Source organism: Bubalus bubalis, chromosome 8 (genome assembly GCF_019923935.1).
Source record: "Bubalus bubalis isolate 160015118507 breed Murrah chromosome 8, NDDB_SH_1, whole genome shotgun sequence".
Taxonomy (NCBI): domain Eukaryota; kingdom Metazoa; phylum Chordata; class Mammalia; order Artiodactyla; family Bovidae; genus Bubalus; species Bubalus bubalis.
This window is the reverse complement of record NC_059164.1, coordinates 50921692-50943381: the sequence shown is the minus strand read 5'-3', so window position 1 is coordinate 50943381 and position 21690 is coordinate 50921692. Positions and strand designations below refer to the sequence as shown.

The 21690-nt window shown below is 40.4% G+C and overlaps 1 protein-coding gene across 10 annotated transcripts in view; it reads left to right on the top strand.

Moving 5' to 3' along the window:
- ST7 (suppression of tumorigenicity 7) overlaps positions 1–21690 on the top strand; it is a 277302-nt gene that overhangs the window by 139337 nt on the left and 116275 nt on the right. For all 10 annotated transcript variants that reach the window (XM_025291143.2, XM_025291146.2, XM_025291142.2 and 7 more), the window contains exon 2: positions 14280–14362. In XM_025291143.2, coding sequence (XP_025146928.1) covers positions 14280–14362 — 83 coding nt within the window. The remainder of the gene's footprint in view (positions 1–14279; positions 14363–21690) is intronic.

Genomic DNA, 21690 nt, shown 5'->3' with positions numbered 1-21690 from the left:
TTGAGAATAAAGATAAATTTTCTGTTTTTACTTTGATCCAATGTATTAGGAGTGAATCAGTTTTAGACTTTCATTTTTTTCTGTTTCCTGGTTTTATTATAGAACATAAATACCTGTTCTCTATCATTTGGGTATGTCCATCTTTGTAATGTTTGAGTCGGCAATAGTCGTTATTCCTAAGAAAGAGGAAATAAGAGACAAGTATGTAGCAATTATGTACAAGAAAAAGAAGAAGGGGAAAAGCACCAAAAAGGAAAAACAAAGGAGTACTTCAAGTCACTAATGCTCTGTGGCAAAAAGAGACAGCATTTCTCTCTCATACTAAAATGAGGTAGACAGTTTAAAGTATTTTTAACCCCAGTACTCTGCAAGTGGGATTTTTTTTTCACCTAAGTGTTTCCTTTCAGCAGTTAGGTCCCTCGCTTCCCTGTTTTGAGAAATTGATCTTTTTCTGCAGCTGTTGACTTGTTTCATGTTATACTCCCATCATTTTTAGATCTGGTTTTGTCTGTGATGCTCCCCAAAGAATTAAAAACTAGAGAAAATAAACATGAAAAAATTTTTGCTTAGCTAGTAATCAAAGAAATAACTCCCTCCCTCTCCTTTTCTTCCTTTCTGCCTTCCTTCCTTTCTTCCTTCCTCTCTTACTCTCTTTATCTTTTTCTTTCTCTGTGTCTTCCCTCCATCTCTCCCTCCCTCCTTTCCTCTCTACTAATTTGGGAACACATAATGCTTAATTTGATGAGACAGATGCTCTCAAACACTGCTGGAGTGGAAAGCACCACAACCATTTTGGAAAGTAATTTGACAACTTGAATTGAGACTTTAAAATGCTTGTCACCTTTAGGTCATTAATATTACTTCTAGGAATCCATTCTAAGGAAATCATTAGAGATGCCTATCAAAGCAATAGTCACTTTCATTTTAATAGCACTGGTAACATCAAAAACTTTAGAAACAACCTAAATTTCCATTGACAAAGCAGTTTATATAAATTATATTAAAAAAAAAACTTTAGGAGGAAGTACTCTTACACAGCCATTAAAATCATGTTTTCAAAAAATATTTAATGAGACTGGAAAAAGTTCACACTGTAATTTTAAATGAAGGAGAATGAATGGTGCCTAATAAAGAATCAGAGAAAGGAGCCAGATCTACCAATATTCATATTTACGTCCTGACCGTGAGATGGTGCTGCCTATTTCTCTGTGAAATATCTGATTCTGGATTTTTATCTTGACCTATAGTAATTTAGGCTTCCCTCATAGCTGAGTTGGTAAAGAATCTGTCTGCAATGCAGAAGATCCCGGTTCAATTCCTAGGTTGGGAAGATCCTCTGGAGAAGGAAATGGCAACCCACTCCAGTATTCTTGCCTTGGAGAATCCCATGGACAGAGGAGCATGGCAGGCTACAGTCTATGGGGTTGCAAGAGTCCGACATGACTGAGCAACTAAGCATATTTATTTATTTTTAAATTAATTCATTTTATTGGAGGCTAATTACCTTACAATATTGTAGAGGTTTTTGCCATACATTGACATGAATCAGCCATGGGTGTACATGTGTCCCCCATCCTGAAACCCCCTCCCAAGAACATAATAATTTAAATGGGCAATATATAGAATAAAACAGAAGGCAGAGCAGAATGCATCAGAACTTGCAGATGTCATGTTTCATTGTCTTGTCTTGAGGGAGAGTCAAAGTCACTTAACATGAGGTTTGTGTGGTAATGAATGTCTCAGTAATCAGCCACCTTCACTCTCACCCTCAACTCAGGAAGTCACCTCAGGATCTCCGTGCCCCTGAGGCTAAGGTTTGGGGCAGTCCTTTGCTTTCAAGTCCTAGCGGGCTCCCTGAGCCCAGTCTCAGGGTCTGGCTCTGGAGCAAGTGCCACAGTGCCATTTCAAAAGAGAATAACTTTGGAAACCTCAAACAGCAAATGTGAAACTTGGGCATTTCTGTTTTACCTTGGGCATTTATGGTATCAGCTACCCCAAAGAAAGGTATGTGCCCAAGAGGAAAGAGCACAGGCTTTTGGGTCTGGCAGAGTAATGTTCAAATCGCTCAGAGCTGCATGTCCTTGGATGAGAATGGGAGTAATGATGTACTTTGTGGATCTGCTGTGGGGATCAAGTGATTAAAGATCTAAAATGTTTAACCTAAAACAGTGCCTGACACATAGTAGCCCTAGTACATCTCCTGAGTAAATATTAGTCAGTCTTTCTCTCTACACTTTGTTGAACTAAGTATTTTAAAGTATGGTCTGATAAGACACTTTTTTGTCCTCATAATGATGATGTTAGACATCTTGCACATAGTGATCTGATTTATACTAAAAGTGGCATTTTTGCAAATCACTTACTGTACTTGCTTACTGAGTAGTTATGTTAAATGTTGTTTTGTCCTTTAGTCTCTACATCTGTCAGTTTGCATGATTTTATCTTAGCAATATCTCCTAAGAAAAACTTGGCCTGTGCAGGTAATCATGAACAGTGCTATGTATGCTGGTTTTTCTTTTCTTTTTCTCTCTCTCTCTATTTTTTTTTTTTTTTTTTTTTGCAGGGGGAAGATTAATTTTTTTGTTTGTTTTTCAAAATGTTTTGGAAAAATAACCTTGAAAATTAATCATTTTCTTTGGTAATTTTTAAAAATTTACTTTATTTTGGCTGTGCTGGGTATTTATTGGGCTTCCCAGGTGGCTCAAGGGAGAGAATTCATTTACAGTGCAGGAGATGTGGGTTCAGTCCCTGGGTCAGAAAGATCCCCTGGGGGAAGAAATGGCAACCCACTCCAGTATTCTTGCCTGGAGAATCCCATGGACAGAGGAGGCTGGTGGACTATGGTCCGTGGGGTCGCAAAGAGTCAGACTCAACTGAGCGACTGAGCACACGTGCCTGGGTGTGCGTTGCTGTGTGGACTTTTCTCTAGTTATGGAGAGTGGAGGCTATTCCCTAGATGTGGTGCACGGGTTTCTCATTGGGGAGGCTTCTCTTGTGATGGAACACAGGCTCTAAGACATGGAGTTTCAGTATTGTGACTCCCAGTCTCTAGAGCACAGGTTCAGTAGCTGTGGCCCATGGGCTTAGTTGCTCCTTGGCATGTAGGGTCTTCCTGAATCAGAGATTGAACCTGTGTCTTCTGCATTGGCAGGTGGATTCTTTACCACTGAGCCATTAGGGAAGCCCCTGTTTTTTTCTTTTAAAATGTGGTTATTTTATACTAATGTGTTGCTTGGCTTCCAAGCGGTAATACCTATTTATAGTACAGCTGGCCAGGGGTGCTCTCTAGTTTGTGGCACAGGATTTCTTGGTATGAGATTCACTGACTCATTCAGACTTAGGACAGTGACCTCATTAATCCTGGGTTTTAACCACTACTGATCCACTTGTAGGTAAAATGCTGGATCCTAAGGAGTGAGGCATTAGACAATTCTAATTAAAACATGCAAATTTCTTTCTTTTTCCTTTTATATTATAGATGAATGGGTCACTCACAGTGAGGGATGACAATGTCTGAAAACTATTTGAGATGGTAAGAGTAGATTTGGAAGGGAAAAAAGTCCATGCAACAGGCACTAGGGGCGTTTGTATTAGGGATGGCATAGGGTGTCTGGAATTTAGATACATCTTTAAAAATATATTAAAAAAAAAACCTGGCTTACTAGCATTTGAAAATACCAATTTTCAGTTTCTATTGACTGTCACTTGTAGACGTTGATTTAAGCTGAATTTGTTTGAGCCTTAATGCTTAGAATTTGCAACCAGCCCTGGACCTGGGGAGATAATTTTAAGTGTCCTCTGGAATAATAGCTAGTCATCTGATGCAAATACAAAGCTGAAACTAGTTACTGGAATCGAAAATAATGAATCCAAAGGTTTATTGTAGAGCTTTGGAGCTGCTGATACCAAAATATTGGTCTGTCTAGTGGTTTCCCCTGTGGCTTCTTTACTCTGTGGGTTATGTGTCCTCACCGAAAAGGAAATAGCCTAACTTTGCTTCCAGTAGACCTTCTGTTGTGCGGCAGCTGTTCACTCAAAAGAGAAGTAGATTAGTCATTGATTTGTGGAGAATATAATAAAAAGAAACACCTAACTTAATTTTAATTTTACTACTCTGTGGCCTATAGTTGCTTCTCTGGCTCAAATTGTGATCTTCATGTGAGCAAACTCTTGGAGTTAGCAGAGGGTTTCAAAACAGAGCATGGAAATTATTAGACAGTACAAAAATCAAAATAAATTCAGTAGAAAACAATTTAGTTTTGTCTTGTCGTTTAATCCCAACTGATAAAACAGGAATGCACATAAGTGTAATTGTTAGGTTCAGAATCATGTCAATTAAAGTACTTCACACTGTTTTAATTATTCTTTCAGATGTATGTAAAAAAAATCTGAGAGAAAGTAGACACATTTCTAATGATTAACTATATATCTTTAAAAGCTTGGTATAAGAATGAATCAGTATTGGATTTCTTAGGGGGGCTAATATCACTGCAGTAGAATAAAGGTTTGAGTTTTATTCCTTCGTAGTTTACTTATTAACTCCTAAGGTGCTATTTCTGTTTTCTGTACTTAAGTCACACTTAATGATAAATGCTCTTCTTTCCTTTCCTGCCAGACTTCCTGTTGAAGTAGCCTGTGCCCGCTGCTGTAATTTCCTTACCACTCACTCACTGTCTTTAATCACTTGCCATTTGACTTTGGCTCCATTTGCCAACTGTCTCTAAACTCTTACTCTTTGTGTCACATTGTTAACAGCCAAATCCCATTGAATTTATCTATGCAGCATCTGATATGCCCAACTGCCCACCCTCATGGTATTACAGGAGCTCTCTTCTGAAATAATTCCTAAAGCTGTACATTTTACACTCTGCTTCATTACTACCAGACACACCTGTCTTGCTCACATCTTTGATCATGAATGGTGAGTATGTTCTTGCTGTCTTCTGTGTAAAGTCTGATTTTCTCGGCTTGGTATTTGAGTTAACATTCACCCACTGCTTCTCCTCATCTACCTTGTACTCCAACCCAGTTCCTTTGGGTGTGTTGTCATGTCTGTCTGGAGTCCTACACTATCTTTTTTCATCTCCAACCTCATGCTCTAAGCTTATCCTTCTTTCAAAGCCCAGAAAGAAGGCCATCTGATTCATTAAATTTCTCTCATCCTTCTAGAGGAAAGTGATATTTTATTCCTCTAAGTTTGGTCTGTACCTCTTTTCTGATGTGTTTCATGTTCTGTCCTGTGTTATTTGTGTAGGCATCTTATTTTCCTTTCTCTAGGTCAGTCTCATTATTTTTTAATTTCATGACCCCAGTGTCTAGTTCAGTGTCTTGTACTTTTTAAAAGCCAAGTACATTTTGGATAAAAGAGTGAACTGATGAATAAGTATAGAGAATTTGCTGAAAGATGTTTTAGACTGTGTTTCCCTTACTCTTGTTAATGTTCTTCTTACCTTTCTTAGTTACTTCCATGCATCTTAGATTTATCAATTATCTATTCAGACTACTGGGTTGCCACAAATATTTTGAACACTTTTAGGTAGTATCTCTATTCTAGTCCTTTAGGTAATGAATTTTGCAGCATGTAATCTAATCATTAGGTTAGATTAAATCAAACCATTAGGGCTTCTTTTTTTTTTTTTTTTTTAGGGCTTCTTTTTTAAAAAATAACTTCTAGTAAAGTAAGGGTGAGAAGCTGATGACCAAATTCTTATCAAGATGAGGGAAAAGTCCAAACACATTTTGCATGACTGATTCTGTAAGGAGACTTTTGGAGTCCTCCATTGTGAACACAGGAATTTTTCTGGTAGCTCAGACAGTAAAGCGTCTGCCTACAATGTGGGAAACCTGGGTTCAATCCCTGGATCAGGAAGATCCTCTGGAGAAGGAAGTGGCAACCCACTCCAGTGCTCTCGCCTGGAAAAATCCTGTGGACGGAGGAACTTGGTAGGCTATAGTCCATGGGGTCGCAAAGAGTCTGACATGACTGAGTGACCACTTTTATTGTGAACACAAGAACCACCAAGAGTGTTCTTATATTTACAATACTGATTTCAGCCATCCTATAGATGTGTGTATTATAGCTCACTGCGGTGATACTGGACCTTTCTAGAACTCAGCCATCCAGTCATTTCAACTCTTCAACCACCAAGCTATATATATATATATATATATATATATATATAAAGCCAGTGTATATAGCACATGCAGATAAGCATCAAAGAATTACCAATGGGAGGTCACAGGTCTTATTTTACCTAGTTCCGGTGCACATCCTTTGGCTTTGCTTAGCAATCTTATCAAAGGAACACTTATGATTGCATATTCTATCTCCTACCCTACAGGCCATAGGGTCGCAAAGAATCGGACATGACTGACGCGACTTAGCATGTACACGTGCACCCTAGCCCAAGGCTGATGTAGGAGTACCAACTTTCTATTTCCAGAGTAATACTCAGATTAAGAATTGCCTGTTAATTTGTTTCCATGTCTGTTTCTTCCACAAAATGCAGAGCTCCTTGAGGATAAGAACTATGTATTATATATCTGTGTATCCTCAGCATTGTACAGTGTTTGACATATATTGTGTGCTCAGTCATGTCCAATTCTTTGTGACCCCATGGACTGTAGCCTGCCAAGCTCCTCTGTCCATGGGATTCTCCAGGCAAGAATACTGGAGTGGGTTGCCATTTCCTCCTCCAGGGGATCTTCCTGACCCAGGGATCGAGCCATGTCTTCTGTGTCTTCTGCATTGACAGGCATATTCTTTACCACTACAACACTTGGGAAGCCCCCTTGACATACATTAAATATCAGTATTTATTGAATGACCAAAGTTGATTACCTGCCTTTGAAGGAACCGTAGATTTTTAAGTAGCTTATTAAAAAGGAGAGAAAGCAGTTTGAAGCAGGCACACAATGACAACAAATAATAGTATGCCGGGTGACAAAAATATGAGAAAGACTGAAAAAACACATTAGTCTGGGATCACTTCATTTTGGAGGGAAAGAACATAGGGTACTGAAAGGGCTTCTAAAAATATTGCTGAATGCTAGCACAGTACTATAGTTTATGTTCATTTTGATGACTTACAGCCGTCAAGTAAAGATTGAAATATTTTCTGAATATTTTGTTTAAAGATGCAGTCAAGTATGTGATGCATTTTGGAAAGATTTACTTATAAAATTGCTTTGAAAAAGAAAACTTCTGATTTTTAATAGGGCTATAACTAGGGCTTTCATGGTGACTCAGATGGCAAAGAATCTGTATGCGATACAAGAGACCCAGGTTCGCTTCTTGAGTCTGGAAAATCCAGGGAAGATCCCCTGGAGAAGGGAATGGCTACCCACTCTAGTACTTTTGCCTGGAGAAACCCATGAACAGAGGAGCCTGGCAGGCTACAGGCTATGGGGTTGTAAAGAGTCAGACCCACGACTGAGCAACTAATACATTCATTTTCACTTTATCCCAAATAATTCATTACTGAGGGTTCTATATAGCCAAGGCCTTACTGTGTGAGGATAGCATAAGTATGTCTGGACTTGCTTGATTTAGCAGTGAGTAGTGGTCATTCAGTCTACCTAATAAGCATCTCACAGTGTACAGGTACTCTAGGACAGAAACACACACACACACACACACACACACACACACACACACACACACACTCCCAGAAGAACAGGTCACAGCCATTGAAGAATTTCAATTTTTCTAGACTTAGGAATTTGTTTTTTTAATAAGAAGTCCTGAGGAATGGTTGTTAATGACTTTATCACCTACCACTCTTCCTTATGCTGTCCTGCAGTTTATCAAATGTTGAGTATCCCTGTGGCCCAGGTCTCTGTGCTGGGTGCTGGATGATGGAGACTCGGTGACTAGTTGGAGGTGAGAGGAGGCCTGGGCCTGGAGGACCATGTCTCCATAAGGCTTCTGCCTCATTGCAGAAGTTTCTCCCGTTAGAGGCAATTATGTCTTTTTTTCTTCCTGATGTCAAGCAGTTTATGAGAAATAAGAAGAGTCATAAATCTTCAACTCTAAATTAAAGCATGTTTTAAATAGCTAAAAATGTAAAAGACTTATACAAGCTGCTCTCCTGTTCTTAACTATAGTCTCTCATCATGAGCCTGCTTGCAAATAAAAGGGAACAGGTAATCTGAGATCTCGCTTCTCTAGGTCCTTTGGGTTACCAAGGTTTATATGTGACTGGGCTTTGGACAGTCCTACGTTGTTGACAGATGGACTCCCTCCAGCAAGGGACAAGGAGCCGTGAAGATTGAGCATTGCTTCAGTGTAGTTTCTCCATCACAACTGAGGACAGAAAGAATGTGCTCAGCTCCACTCCTCAGTCGAGCCAGGCGCCTGATAAAGCAGAAGCAGTGTACCTGTAAAGTTGCCAATGCAGCGTCAGGGGTAGAGGAAGAGTTGACAGAATGATTTATGAGGGTTTCTTGCAATAAGAACATGTCTAAAAATATACTTCCATGTCCTTCTCCTCTCAAGGATAAATGCTACAGAATTTATCCAGGGAATTGTGATACATAAAAGCCTGAGACCTTGTCACAGCCTAGGGAGACCAGGGTGAGGGGCAAGGAGAGGGGAAGCAGAAACAACAAACGAGAAAGCATGCTCTTGGTGTGCTTTTAATCTTCTGTTGAACTGACGTGGTTTTACAGATGTAAAACTGATTTTTTTTTTGAAACATGTAAATATTGTAAATTAAATGTGTGGCCTATTTAAAACAACAACAACAACAACAACAAAAATTTACTGGGGTAAAATGAAGATACTTTGTTTCCAGATTAAAAAAAAAAATTTCTTCTGAGCTTCTACTTTAATATCAGTAGATCTGCAAAGACAGCCACAGATTAGCATGTGGAATAGCTTGCTCTCATGGAAGCAGAGTTTGAAGCTGCATTTTATTTATGAACAGTTGAGAAAGAAGCTCTTGGAGCAGATAGAGTGGCTTATCTTAACACCCTTTCTGGGCTCACCGCAGTTAGCCAGAGCTATTGGATATCCACATGGATTTCTTTGCCTTAATGGCTGCCTTCAGACTCACCCTCAAGTTTACTTCCATCTCAAGCAGCGAGAATCCAGTTCAAAGGACCCTTCTGTTAACTGACTGTTTTGTAGGACATCGGTGTTTAGCATAAAGACAAATCACAGTGCAGGTGATCTATTTCTTGGGCTGTGGTGTGTACCGCAGTGCTTGGCATACAGGAGGTGCTCAGTAAATGCTAGATGACTACTATTCCTACTGTTATTTATACATTCAGCTCAGTCTCCTCTGCTTTCTATGCCATAGTAATAGAAGATGCCCAATCACAAAAGGAAGAGTAATATAAAAAACAACAATAATATTATTTGATGACATCTACTGTGTTAGGCAATTTATCTAAACTGTCACATTGAGTTCTCACAACAACCCTGTAAGACACATTATCTTATGTTGTAGATAATGAAACAGCTCCAGAATCATAGATTTTCAACTTGTATTGAAATAAATTTTACTTATACTTATTTTCTAAGAAAAGTAAGAATTCGGAGTTCCCTATTTCTTCAGTATTGTTTTATCTACTCCCTGCATAAAGTCACTAGAGAGAAGTCCTTGATAAATGATTTTGGAGAATGCCAAAGAGCGGTAAACACCTTTAATTTTGAGAAGTGCAATCTGAACTCATTTTCATTTGTCTCGTCTGAGAATAGCCCATGCAGCCACAAGTAATCTCACCTGGGTAGCTCTTGATTCATCCTACAAGTCTCAGACGGGATGCTTACATTTGGCAGACATTTCTGTTGATCTCCTAATCCCTTTGAGTGCAGTGTGTCCTCCTGACTCCCTCATGTGTTCTCTTAGTGGTTTACTTACCTCTCTCACGCCTTGGATTGTAAGCCCCTTGAGGGACTCTGCTCCTTGCTCTATCCCCAGCACCCCGCCCAGGGTGACACTCGGCAAGTATGAACTGGTTGTGAGGGGATGAGGAAAGGCCTGTTTCAGCCTGAGCCTCCGAGCAGCTCTGGGAGGGTGTCAGAATTCTGACCACCACTGCTGCTGGTTCAGTGCAGAGACCAAGTCTCCTAACCCCTCTCTTTCCCAGGCATCAAGCTTTCACACGAAAATCTCTCTCTATCTTTTTTTCTTTTTTCCAATACAGCTTAAATAGATTTAGTTTCTTTAACCTTTCTTCCTAAGGACTTTAGTCCTAATCTTTTCAGTGATTGCTGATTTTCATAACTTTCTAATTCTTTCTACTTCACATGCCCTATTTTAGCAAGGCATTAAATGGAACACGGGACAAAGCAGACCCATGTTTTTGGGTGCTGTAGACTTTATCACACTGCATATTCAGTTCTGTCTAGTCAGTACCTCCTAGTCTTTGATGCTGCCTTAACCTGTTCGTTCAAGGGCTTGTATAAAGTAGAATATATCTTGAGGAGTCAAACACTCTTTAAGCGTTACATGTTCAGTGTGTTCTCCAGGAGTGTAATTTGGGAATTGTTTGTGCTCTGAAGAATATGCAGGAAGACTCTTGATGTCACAAGGGCCAGAAACAGGGCTGGCTCCTTACAGACAGGACCTCACAGGGCCATCCCATGTGACTCCTGAGTAAGCCCTCTGGTATTCTAGTTCCCAGCTCACAGGGGTGATTCTTGACTTTCCACAGTTGACATGTTGTATTATCTTCTTACCTCCTCTCTTCTGTGATCCAAAGAGGTCACTGAGTTTTCAATTCATTTACCCACCCCTCCTACCTAGTTTCTTCTCAGACCTGTACTTAATTCCAGACTGTGCCAAGTTTTGACTTCCTTGGTGGCTCAGACGGTAGAGTCTGCCTGCAATGCGGGAGACCTGGGTTTGATCCCTGGGTTGGGAATATCCCCTGGAGAAGGGCAAAGCAACCCATGCTGGTATTCTTGCATGGAGAATCCCATGGACAGAGGAGCCTGGTGGTCTACATCCATGGGGTCACTAAGAGTCAGACACGACAGAAGTTCAGCATCTTCAGAATGCCTAAGAAACATTCCCTGAGGCCTGCCGTCCTTGAATAATTGATGCAATATTCTTTGAGCAATGACCTGTTAGTGTGTCCAGCAAGGTCAGATGAAAAGCCTTCTGACTTACTAAGTTTTTAATTTTATGAATTGATTCTTACCACAGCTAGATTAGTCTTTACCATTTGTTTTGCCTGAGTCCCAGCAGCTATGGAGATAGTATTCCTATGTCTATGCTAAGTCACTTCAGTCGTGTTCGACTCTGTGTGACCCCACAGATGGCAGCCCACCAGGCTCCTCCGTCCCTGGGATTCTCCAGGCAACAACACTGGAGTGTCTATAGGTGTCAGGAAATATCCAGTTTATGTTTCAAACTATACTCCCCAAAGTTTTCTGTCTAATTTTTAGGTATTTCAGCAGGCTCCCCCTCATATTTTCAAAAATAATTTCCAGTGACTCTGATGAAAGTAGGCAAGGTATTCCTAGGTTTAAGACAGTCTGGTTTGCAATGTGCGGCTCTCATTTAACGGAGGAATATTTAACTAGATGCTTCCCTTCAGGGTGGCATCCTGCCTCCTCCTGCCACCCCCCAACCCCGCCCCAGGGAATAGCAGTAAAATCATCCATCTTTTAGTATCTCTCCTTTAGAGCTTCCTCTCCCTTTCAAATGCAAGACCACTGTTTTCTTTTTGCTGTTTTGTTCCTTCATGCTTTTCAGCTTTATCCTCATATGCACCCTTGATAACATGAGCCTGAGCTCTGGGGGCTGGATAACTGTGTTTAGGGCTTTGCCCAGCCGCCAGCTATGAAATAAGATGAATAATAATATTGCCCTCACCGAGTTGAAGTGAGCATTGAGTTCTCCAGTCTGTGAAATTGCTATTGTAAACTTTAAATACATAGATAGATTCAAATGGCAAGTACTAATTGTTGATATTTGTGCCCAGAATTGCCAAATGCCATGTCTTAATGATGTTACCCAGAATGTCTAGTATAAAATTAGTAGGTTATTAAATGAACACCTTCCACTCTCTATAAATGCTTCTATCTCTGCTTCTCTCATTCTCTATTTGTCTGTTTTAGTTCCCACCATTCTCTCTCCCAACTCTGGAATATATAACTGGATGTAGTAGAGAAGCATGTTTTAATTGTTTCTGATGTTTGCTATATAATTTTAAGTAAAACTGAATGTATAGAATGTTTATTTTTCTCTCTTTTAAAAACTCATATACTTTTTTCACTTGTCAATTGGTTCTTCAAATTTTATCTCTAGTGGATCAGTAATTTTTCAGTAGCCAATCTTTTTCTCTCCATTACTTTATGCTTTTAGCTGGACTACCAAAGCACTTCACAATTCAGGCAATGGTTTCCTTCTTTCTTTTAGAAATAGATTTCGTTGAATTCTGTGTCCCCAGAAACTTACTGAAAAGTGTATGGTACAGATATGGATGTTCATAATTATAGAATAACAAAGTGAATGGTCTATTTTGGTGACTTAAAAAAAAAAAAAAAAAGGAAATGTTGAATCATTCATAGTGTGAGGAGGGGAATTTTGAGAATTTTAGGCACCTCAGAATCAGACTGTCAGTTACAAGCTTTAGGTTTGTAACTAGAATTGTTTGCTTGATTTTTAAAAATCTTTTTAGAAATCTTCCTCCTTCTATAGAGACTGTTATGTGGAAGTGACAAACCACAGTCTTGTTTTTTTTAATGGCCAAGTGCAGGACCACATTTCAGCTGTGCCTCTTCTTGCCTTACAGCCGATCCCTCTTTCTGTGCCTCCTCTACCTCCCCGAAAGAGTCCACTTAGTCATGTGACTTTTGACTAAGCGCTTTGTTAGTCCAGATTTGTGATGGCAAATGATAGACCACGAGTCCCTCAAACCAGTTTGATTAAAGTGGGTGTGGGGGGAGGAGGGTTTGCTGAGACCAGGCCCATGGTCAGGAAAGATGGAATCAGTTCATCCTTCTACATCTCTGCCTTTGGGAAGGTCCACAGACATCTGGGAAGGCTGTGCTCTTTCCTCAGGACCTCAAAGCAGGCACTGTCCTTCGCTCACATGGCCCTCCTGTCTTCCTCCTGCCCACTTTGGTGTGGTTAACTCCTGCTTACTCCTGGACATCTTCCTGACCCCCCAGACCAAGATGCATACCTTTTAGGTGTTTTCATAAAATTCTGTGCACAGGACCCTTCTATGCACTTATCAAAACCGTCTGGTGATTGTTTACTTGTCTGTTCCCAGCTAGACTTTGGCCTTCTAGAGGGCGGGAGCTATGTCTGATTCATGCTTCCATTCTTTGTCCACAGTCTCATTCATAAGCAGAGAGAGCGTTTGTTCAATGAGTGAGCATGGGATCTCTGTTCATGTTGGTGACTTTGCTTTCTGAGCTGAGCTTGGGACAAATGCCAAAGCCTTTTCTCCTAATGACATAAAAGTCCTACTTATAATGTTCTTCATTGAAACAGGACTGGATATGATCCCCTTCCACAAACACTTCAGTTAAGAAATGTGAATATGCAAGCAAAAAGCCATTTAGGTCAATTGTTGTTTGGTTTGCAAAGTTTTGTGCAATTTCTAGATATAAATAATGACTTAAAATATACTTATAAAATGTGTAAGTGACCTTACTTAATGGGCAAGCAGATCTACTGTAGTGTTGATTTGAACAGAGTGGCAGGAGCTAGTCTTACCACTGTACTTTCATTTTTATTGGTTTAGTTTTCATCTTTTCTCCATTGAATCCAATTACTTTGATGAGCAGTCTAACAACCTTATAAGTTAGTTGAAAAAACTGTATTAATATATGCTAACATTTCTTTTTCAGGGGTGATCATAGTATTAGAATCTTTAATAAATCTTTAATATAGTTAATTTTTGTTTGTTTTAAGGTTGAACTACCACTTGTTGGCTCATCAAAAACTCTGATGTGTGGGTCCCACACATCAGATATGTTTTATATTAGAGCACCTTCCATTCCTTTTAACAGTTTAGTAATCAGCTTTGATTTGACTCTTCAGCCACTATAAATTCATGAAAATTGTTCACAACGATAGTTTTCAAAACTGCTCTTTCTTCTTATATGTAGTTGTTTTCTTTTAGGATGTATAACTTGAACCTAGTATTCTGAGCCTGTGTGATGCTGACACATTTTAATGGCACTTGGCTATGATTCTAATAACTCTTGTCATCAGAAACGAATGATTTCACCAGAAAGAAAAAGGAGAGTTGGTGTTACTAATGATATACTCATGCATTCCCTGTTCTTCTCCCTCTTTCTTGTTTTTCAGTGAGCATGTTTTTGAACACATTAACACCGAAGTTCTATGTGGCTCTAACAGGAACTTCCTCACTAATATCAGGGCTTATTTTGGTAAGTGGTGGAATTCTTCCTATTTAAAAATGTGCTGATTATTAATATATGTGTTATATATGTGCAGGAAAAAACTCTGCAAAAGTACACAGCAGCAGCTTACAATGATTGCATGTATGTGTGTGTTGGGTGGGAGACCTGCTAGAAGCCTTGCACTGTCCAGATTATGTTTTTAAAATATATTTGAAAAGAAAATTTTAAAAATTGTATGCTACTTTTGTTGAAGGGAAAAACAAAATGTAGGCAAAATGGAAAATAAAGGAGGATGTAATTCTGTGTCAAATTCTAATGTCTGAGATACTCTATAGCAAGTGTGACTCAGTTAAACTAAAATGTTTTTCCTTCATTCAGTTCAGTTCAGTTCAGTTGCTTAGTTGTGTCCAACTCTTTGCGACCTGATGAATCGCAGCATGCCAGGCCTCCCTGTCCATCACCATCTCCCAGAGTTCACTCAAACTCACGTCCATCGAGTTGATGATGCCATCCAGTCATGTCATCCTCTGTCGTTCCCTTTTCCTCCTGCCCCGAATCCCTCCCAGCATCAGAGTCTTTTCCAATGAGTCAACTCTTTGCATGAGGTGGCCAAAGTATTGGAGTTTCAGCTTTAGCATCATTCCTTCCAAAGAACACCCAGGGCTGATCTTCTTTAGAATGGACTGGTTGGATCTCCTTGCAGTCCAAGGGACTCTCAAGAGTCTTCTCCAACACCACAGTTCAAAAGCATCAATTCTTCGGCGCTCACCTTTCTTCACAGTCCAACTCTCACATACATACATGGCCACAGGAAAAACCATAGACTTGACTAGATGGACCTTTGTTGGCCAAGTAATGTCTCTGCTTTTGAATATGCTATCTAGGTTGGTCATAACTTTCCTTCCAAGGAATAAGCGTCTTTTAATTTCATGGTTGCAGTCACCATCTGCAGTGATTTTGGAGCCCCCAAAAAGAAAGTCTGACACTGTTTCCACTGTTTCCCCATCTATTTCCCATGAAGTGATGGGACCAGATGCCATGATCTTCATTTTCTGAATGTTGAGCTTTAAGCCAACTTTTTCACTCTCTTTCACTTTCATCAAGAGTCTTTTTAGTTCCTCTTCATTTTCTGCCATAAGGGTGGTGTCATCTGCGTATCTGAGGTTATTGATATTTCTCCTGGCAATCCTGATTGCAGCTTGTGCTTCTTCCAGCCCAGCGTTTCTCATGATGTACTCTGCATATAAGTTAAACAAGCAGGGTGACAATATACAGCCTTGACATACTCCTTTTCCTGTTTGGAACCAGTCTGTTGTTCCATGTCCAGTTCTAACTGTTGCTTCCTGACCTGCATATAGGTTTCTCAAGAGGCAGGATGGATTATTGGACATAATCAAGATCAGGAGAAATATAGCTCAGTTTCTTTAAATGTATTGACATAAATGTGGCAGTTCTAACCTTTCCCCCCTTCATCTCCTTTTCTTCTAAAATTTACATGTATTTCCCTATTGCTTCCTTGAAAAAAATCCCAAATAGGCAAAAAGCAATATGACAATTATTTTCATTATCACATTGGCTCCATTGCCTTATGCTCTAAAACAAATTGTAAAGTGCAGTAAGTTATAATAGTGACCATAAAGGAAGCCATCTAAACTAGTGGAATCACTCTAATATAGTTAAATTTATGTCAAGAATCTTTGAGGAGAAAGAGGTTTTAGAAAGTTTTTTTTTCCCCTTCTGTACATAATGCTGTGATTACTATTAATTATAGAGACATGGGCAAGAAAAAATACAATGAGGTAGCTACTAGTATTGTTTTCATTTTACTAATACATAAGCTAGATAGGAAGTAACCTGCATTAGGTCACATAGCTGGCAAATGGTGGAGCAGGATTTCAACCCAGTCTGGCTTGCACCAGAGCCTGTGCTTTTATCACTCATTTCACCACCTCTCTGGTTAAGTGGGTGTCTCAGAAGTTAAAGAATCTACCTGAAATGCAGGAGACCTGGGTTCATTCGATCCCTGAGTCAGGAAGATCTCCCGGAGAAGGGAACAGCTACCCACTCCAGTATTCTTGCCTGGAGAATCCCCATGGACAGAGGAGCTTGGCAGACAACAGTCTATGGGGTTGCAAAGAGTCAGACATGACTGAGTGACTTTCACTTTCACTGGTTAAGTTCTCAGCTGTTTTTCTAGCTTCTGAACAAATGGCAGGTCTGAATTTTATTCTAGTAGTATCTCAGTGTGGGTTCACTAGCCTATAAACTACCAGAATGCAGGTTGTTTCCTTTCACTCTGGTGTGTGTGTGTGCTTAGTTCAGTTGTGTCTGACTCTTTGTGACCCCCTGGACTGTAGTCCACCGGGCTCCTCTGTGCATGGGATTCTCCAGGCAAGAATACTGGAGTGAGTTGCCATTTCCTTCTCCAGAGGTTCACTCTGGTGAGCTAAGCCCAACAGTCATTTTCCCTTCTCACTTAGGGATGGTAACGTTCCATCTGCCTGCTTCTCTCCTCTGAATAAATGGATTTCCTTGGACCATGACCACCTTTGCAGACCTAGGCGGGCGACGCTTTCTCCCTGTGTGTGAATTGCAGTTGCTGATGCCTGATGATCACTGCTGTGTTGTTTTATGATATATTTGCTTTGCTGCTTTCTTAGCAAGTAGAGGGTTCTCCTGACTGACATAAAACTTTGTGCAAAGGAAATCCTCTGATGTGGGAAGATTTTGAAAGGCCTTCTCAGAAATGCTTGGTTTATACTGAGGTCAAAGTCACTACCATGTGTGGGAATAACTCTCGTTTGCTTTAGGCTCCTGCTTTAGAGATTGTTGGCACTGGGGCTATTGGCTCTTGGGGACGCACCTTTGCTAGCCCTTGAAATGCACCCTGGGCTGAGGTTTCTGTTCAGCTACTGTTCCTTTCTGTCAAGTGCATTTCATGGAGAGGCAGCATTGGGATAAAGGATCAGGTGCTTTGCGAAATAGCTGTGTGCATAGAATTGCATAGCGGTTTCCTGGCACCAGAGAGACAATTACCTAACTACTCTTTCCTGAGCAATGTCAAGGGAGCCAGGTGGTGAACACAGAAGCTGCAGGGCTGCCCCTGAGGAAATTTCTTGTTTGGGGACCTCAGGATTCCTATGCTGGAGGCTGAAGTTATCATGCAGTGTGATGTCTTAGGCAAAGAGAGCTAAACACAAACAAACAAACAAACCCCCTGCTATTTTTACCCTATGAAGGAAAAATCAATTAACTGAACAACATACATAGAAATAAAATGTGTTTGGCAAATGTTGCTGTCTTTTACACTAATGTGTTTAAAAATAAATGAGGACTTAGCAGCGTGTATTTTACTAGATGTCACCGCTATCTCTTAATTTTACAGATTGAAAGCCAGCAATGAGTTTGTTACACCACCTACTTCTCAGTCTTCCCTTACAGTTCCCAGGCCCAGTCCCCATCCAGGCACCTCTATGCTTGCTGAACTTCATGCTGCCTGCCCCTCGACCCACTTGTCACAGTAGTTCTCATCTCAGCCCAGTTCCAGCCACAGGAACTGCACCTGCTATCACAGTCCAAACCCACCAATTTAGTCTTTTATCTGCTCTAGGAAGGACAGGCCCAGTCTGCTTGATGTGGCCTCTGTGGGTGATGTTTATATCTATGGAAAACATTTATGGGTTTTATTTTTGCTTTTGAGAATGGTAAGGTAGATATGTGGAGAAAATGCTCCCTTAATTTCTAAAAATGTTGGTAGAATAGAGAAAATGCTGCCATACTGACATTTATAATAGACCCCTGTATCCCCATTAATGTGTTAGACATGCTCCTATGCCTGCGGGTTGTGCATATATGTTCAATAGAGGGATATGGGAAAAGGCAGCCAAAGAATAATTTTTAAAAATGAGAATCAAGAATAAAAAAGAAAATTAAAATAGTAAATAAAAGAGTTAATTCAGGGATCCAGTGTAAAACAATAGTTTTCAGGAAAGTGAAAGAAGAGATAATAATTAGATAGGAATCAGTTGTAAATAAAGGCCCTTTTGTTGTGTTTTCCACTCTATGCCAGGTACTGTTTTAAGCACTTTGAATACATTACTTCATTTAATTCTAAGTGAATTCTAATATTAACTTTACTGAAATTCTAAGTGGTTGATATATCCAGTGCCTCTGTGCTATTGAGTATTTTTGTTGTTGTTCAGTCACTCAGTCATGTCTGACTCTTTGCAACACCATGGACTGCAGCATGCCAGGCTTCCCTGTCCTTCACCATCTCCTAAAGTTTGCTCAGACTCATGTCCATTGAGTTGGTGATGCCGTCCAGCCATCTCATCCTCTGTCATCCCCTTCTCCTCCTGCCTTCAGTCTTTCCCAGCATCATGGTCTTTTCCAATACGTCAACTTTTTGCATCAGATGGCCCAAGTATTGGAGCTTCAGCTTCAGCATCAATCCTTTCAATAAATATTCAGGGTTGATTTCCTGTAGGATTGACTGGTTTGATTTTCTTGTAGTCCAAGGGGCTCTCAAGAGTCTTCTCCAGCACCACAGTTCAAAAGCATCAATTCTTTGGCACTCAGTCATTTCTGTTGTCCAGCTCTCACATCCATACATGACTATTGGAAAAACCGTAGCTTTGACTATACAAACCTTTGTAGGCAAAGTCATGTCTCTGCTTTTTAATATGCTGTCTACATTTGTCATAGCTTTTCTTCCAAGGAGCAAGTGTCTTTTAATTCCATGACCGCAGTCACCATCCACAAGTGATTTTGGAGTCCAAGAAAATTAAGTCTGTCATTGTTTCCATTGTTTCCCCATCAATTTGCCATGAATTGATGGGACCGGATGCCATGATCTTCGTTTTTTGAATGTTAAGCCAGCCTGCTGAGTATAAACCAATGCAAAATTTACGTAATTTTGCCAAGGATACATATAACAGACAGATGGTGGGATTTAAATTTGGATCTGTCTGACCATGCCCTCTGTCTCCTCCTGTTTAAAAGTAAGGGAGTGGGACTAGAAGATTGTTATGGCTCCTTTCAACTCTTTTTCATTCATCTAAAATCTTGACCTCCACTTTACTTGAAAATTATGCAGTTTCAGGGCTAGAGGAAGGAACCCTCAGAAGTCATCCAGTGTAAGTCAGTAAAAACCTAAGGAATAGGCACCCAGAAAACCTATGACTTGTCAGGTCACCTTGCTAGGGAAGAGTATAAGGAAGATTAAAGTTTAAATTTTCACTGCTTTGTCCCAGCATCATTGTTCATCTCATAAATGTGTTGACTAGGAAGATGGATTGCAGCAGTGTCTAGCGGGTGATGTGTTCCTTTTAACAGACCCACAGAAGTGGACCACATAGATAAGAAAGCAAAAAGAAGAAAAGGAAAAGAGAAAAGAAGAGAAAAGAAAGAGGGAGGCAGGGAGACTATAAACGTCTCTGGAGGAAACTTTTTCCAATCAGCTGTGGCTTAGGTCAGATTTGGTTAGTCTAGAACATAAAGCATCACTTACCACAATTTATAATTTCACTTATGACATTTATGGTCTTATCCTGTCTGTGATGGAAGCATCATATAGGCTGAAAATATATCTGTGTAATGCCTTGCTAATTCTTAAATATTTGCTGAATTCACATAGATTCAGTGAACAGATGAATTAATTGACTGTGTCTGGGAATTATCTGGGACCTTGTTTAAAGTGATGGCTTCTGAATACCACTCCAGACTAATCAAGTCAGAATCCCTGGAAGAAAGCTGGCCCCCAGGATTAGCTGACAGAGCTTTGGGCATCATGGCAAAGGCTCACATCTCCCAGTTGTCAGTGGTCGCTAGGTGACTTTACCCCAAGACAGTGATCCTCCTGTCCAGGTCATAGTCATTAATGCTGCAATGCAGACACTGAGGTGGGGATGGATCACTGGCTGTTGACCTTGAAGAGAACCTCAGTTCCCCGTCTTTTTTCTTTTCCTGAAGCCTTGGCAGTAGGAGGCCAGGAATGGAAGTGGAAGGACATGAAGACAAGTTCTTTACATATCCCCCTCAACTGGTTAGGGGAACAGATGGCTGGTGGGGCGATTGGCTGAGGTCAAGGAAGCAGGAGACCAAGTCCTGTACCATGCTGCTGCTAAGTCACTTCAGTCGTGTCCTACTCTTAGCGACCCCATGGACTATAGCCCACCAGTCTCCTCCATCCATGGGATTTTCCAGGCAAGATACTGGAGTGGGGTGCCATTGCCTTCTCCAGTCCTGTACCATAGCTCTTCAGTATTTCTAAACAAAATAGGAAGGAGCCAGGAATGTTTAAAAGAAAGAAAGAAAATCGTCATGAGGAATTGGGAGGGACTTTGAAAAAGTCAGTGGTACGGAGAAAAGGATCTACTTGAGAATTCTAACAGGAAACTTCTAAAAAGGTTTCGGATATTACTATAACCCATGCCAACTGCCTTGGTTTATCTTCTTTAAGCCTAGAAGATCGCCTCTTGCCAAAAATCTGTTTACCACTGGATGTATTTCTGAAGACTTAGAGCAGGTGTCAATTTTGCAGTCTATTTGAGAGTAGACTGCCAGAGTTTCATATTTCCTCTTCAGTCTCTACCATAGCTGTATCTATCCTGTGATATCATCATCTACTTTAATCCTTGGGAAACACATAGCCAATTTCAGGCTGTGACATCTTTGTGTTTCCCATGGGTTTAATGGAATTGGTGTGGAATCATTATGGTGCTTCTCTGTGGAAATCTTGAAGCATTTTTGAGTAAGATAGGAAAGTCCCAATAAGTGAAGAGAAAGAAGTGTTATATATGCAAAACATGCAATTCAAGAAGGGGAGTTCTTAATGGATAGGAAGAATCTAGGCATCTTTAGGAAAGATTCAGCTGTTAGGTATGCAAGACAGATGAAAGGGCCTTATTTGTTTACTCTTTGCCAGACTTCTGTTCCTTCCCTGCAGGTGAAAATGAGGTGTTTGCATCTTAGGTCAGCTGCAAACCTGAATCTCCACTCCCAGCCTGCAGCTGCAGGGCTCCTTGATCCAACAGTAATGGAGAGGGTTACAAGGCCTAGGAAATTGGGTTCCTGACAAATGAGTCTTTGTTTTAAGTGTGATCTGGGTCCGGAGTATAGCAATGGCCCTTTGGTCCTGCAAGGTATAGATCCAAACCATTGATCCTCACAGGCCCAATTCCACCCCTGCTTCCCTTATTCTCAGATGATAACCCTTACCTGCATCTCCACTAAGATAACTGCCACCTACTTTTCATCCGTTTGTTGCCTTCTTACCTGTGAAACAGCTCCTCTCACGCCCTGCTTCCCAAGCAGAATGTATTTGTCTGTGCACTCATGCTTCCCATTCATCCTGC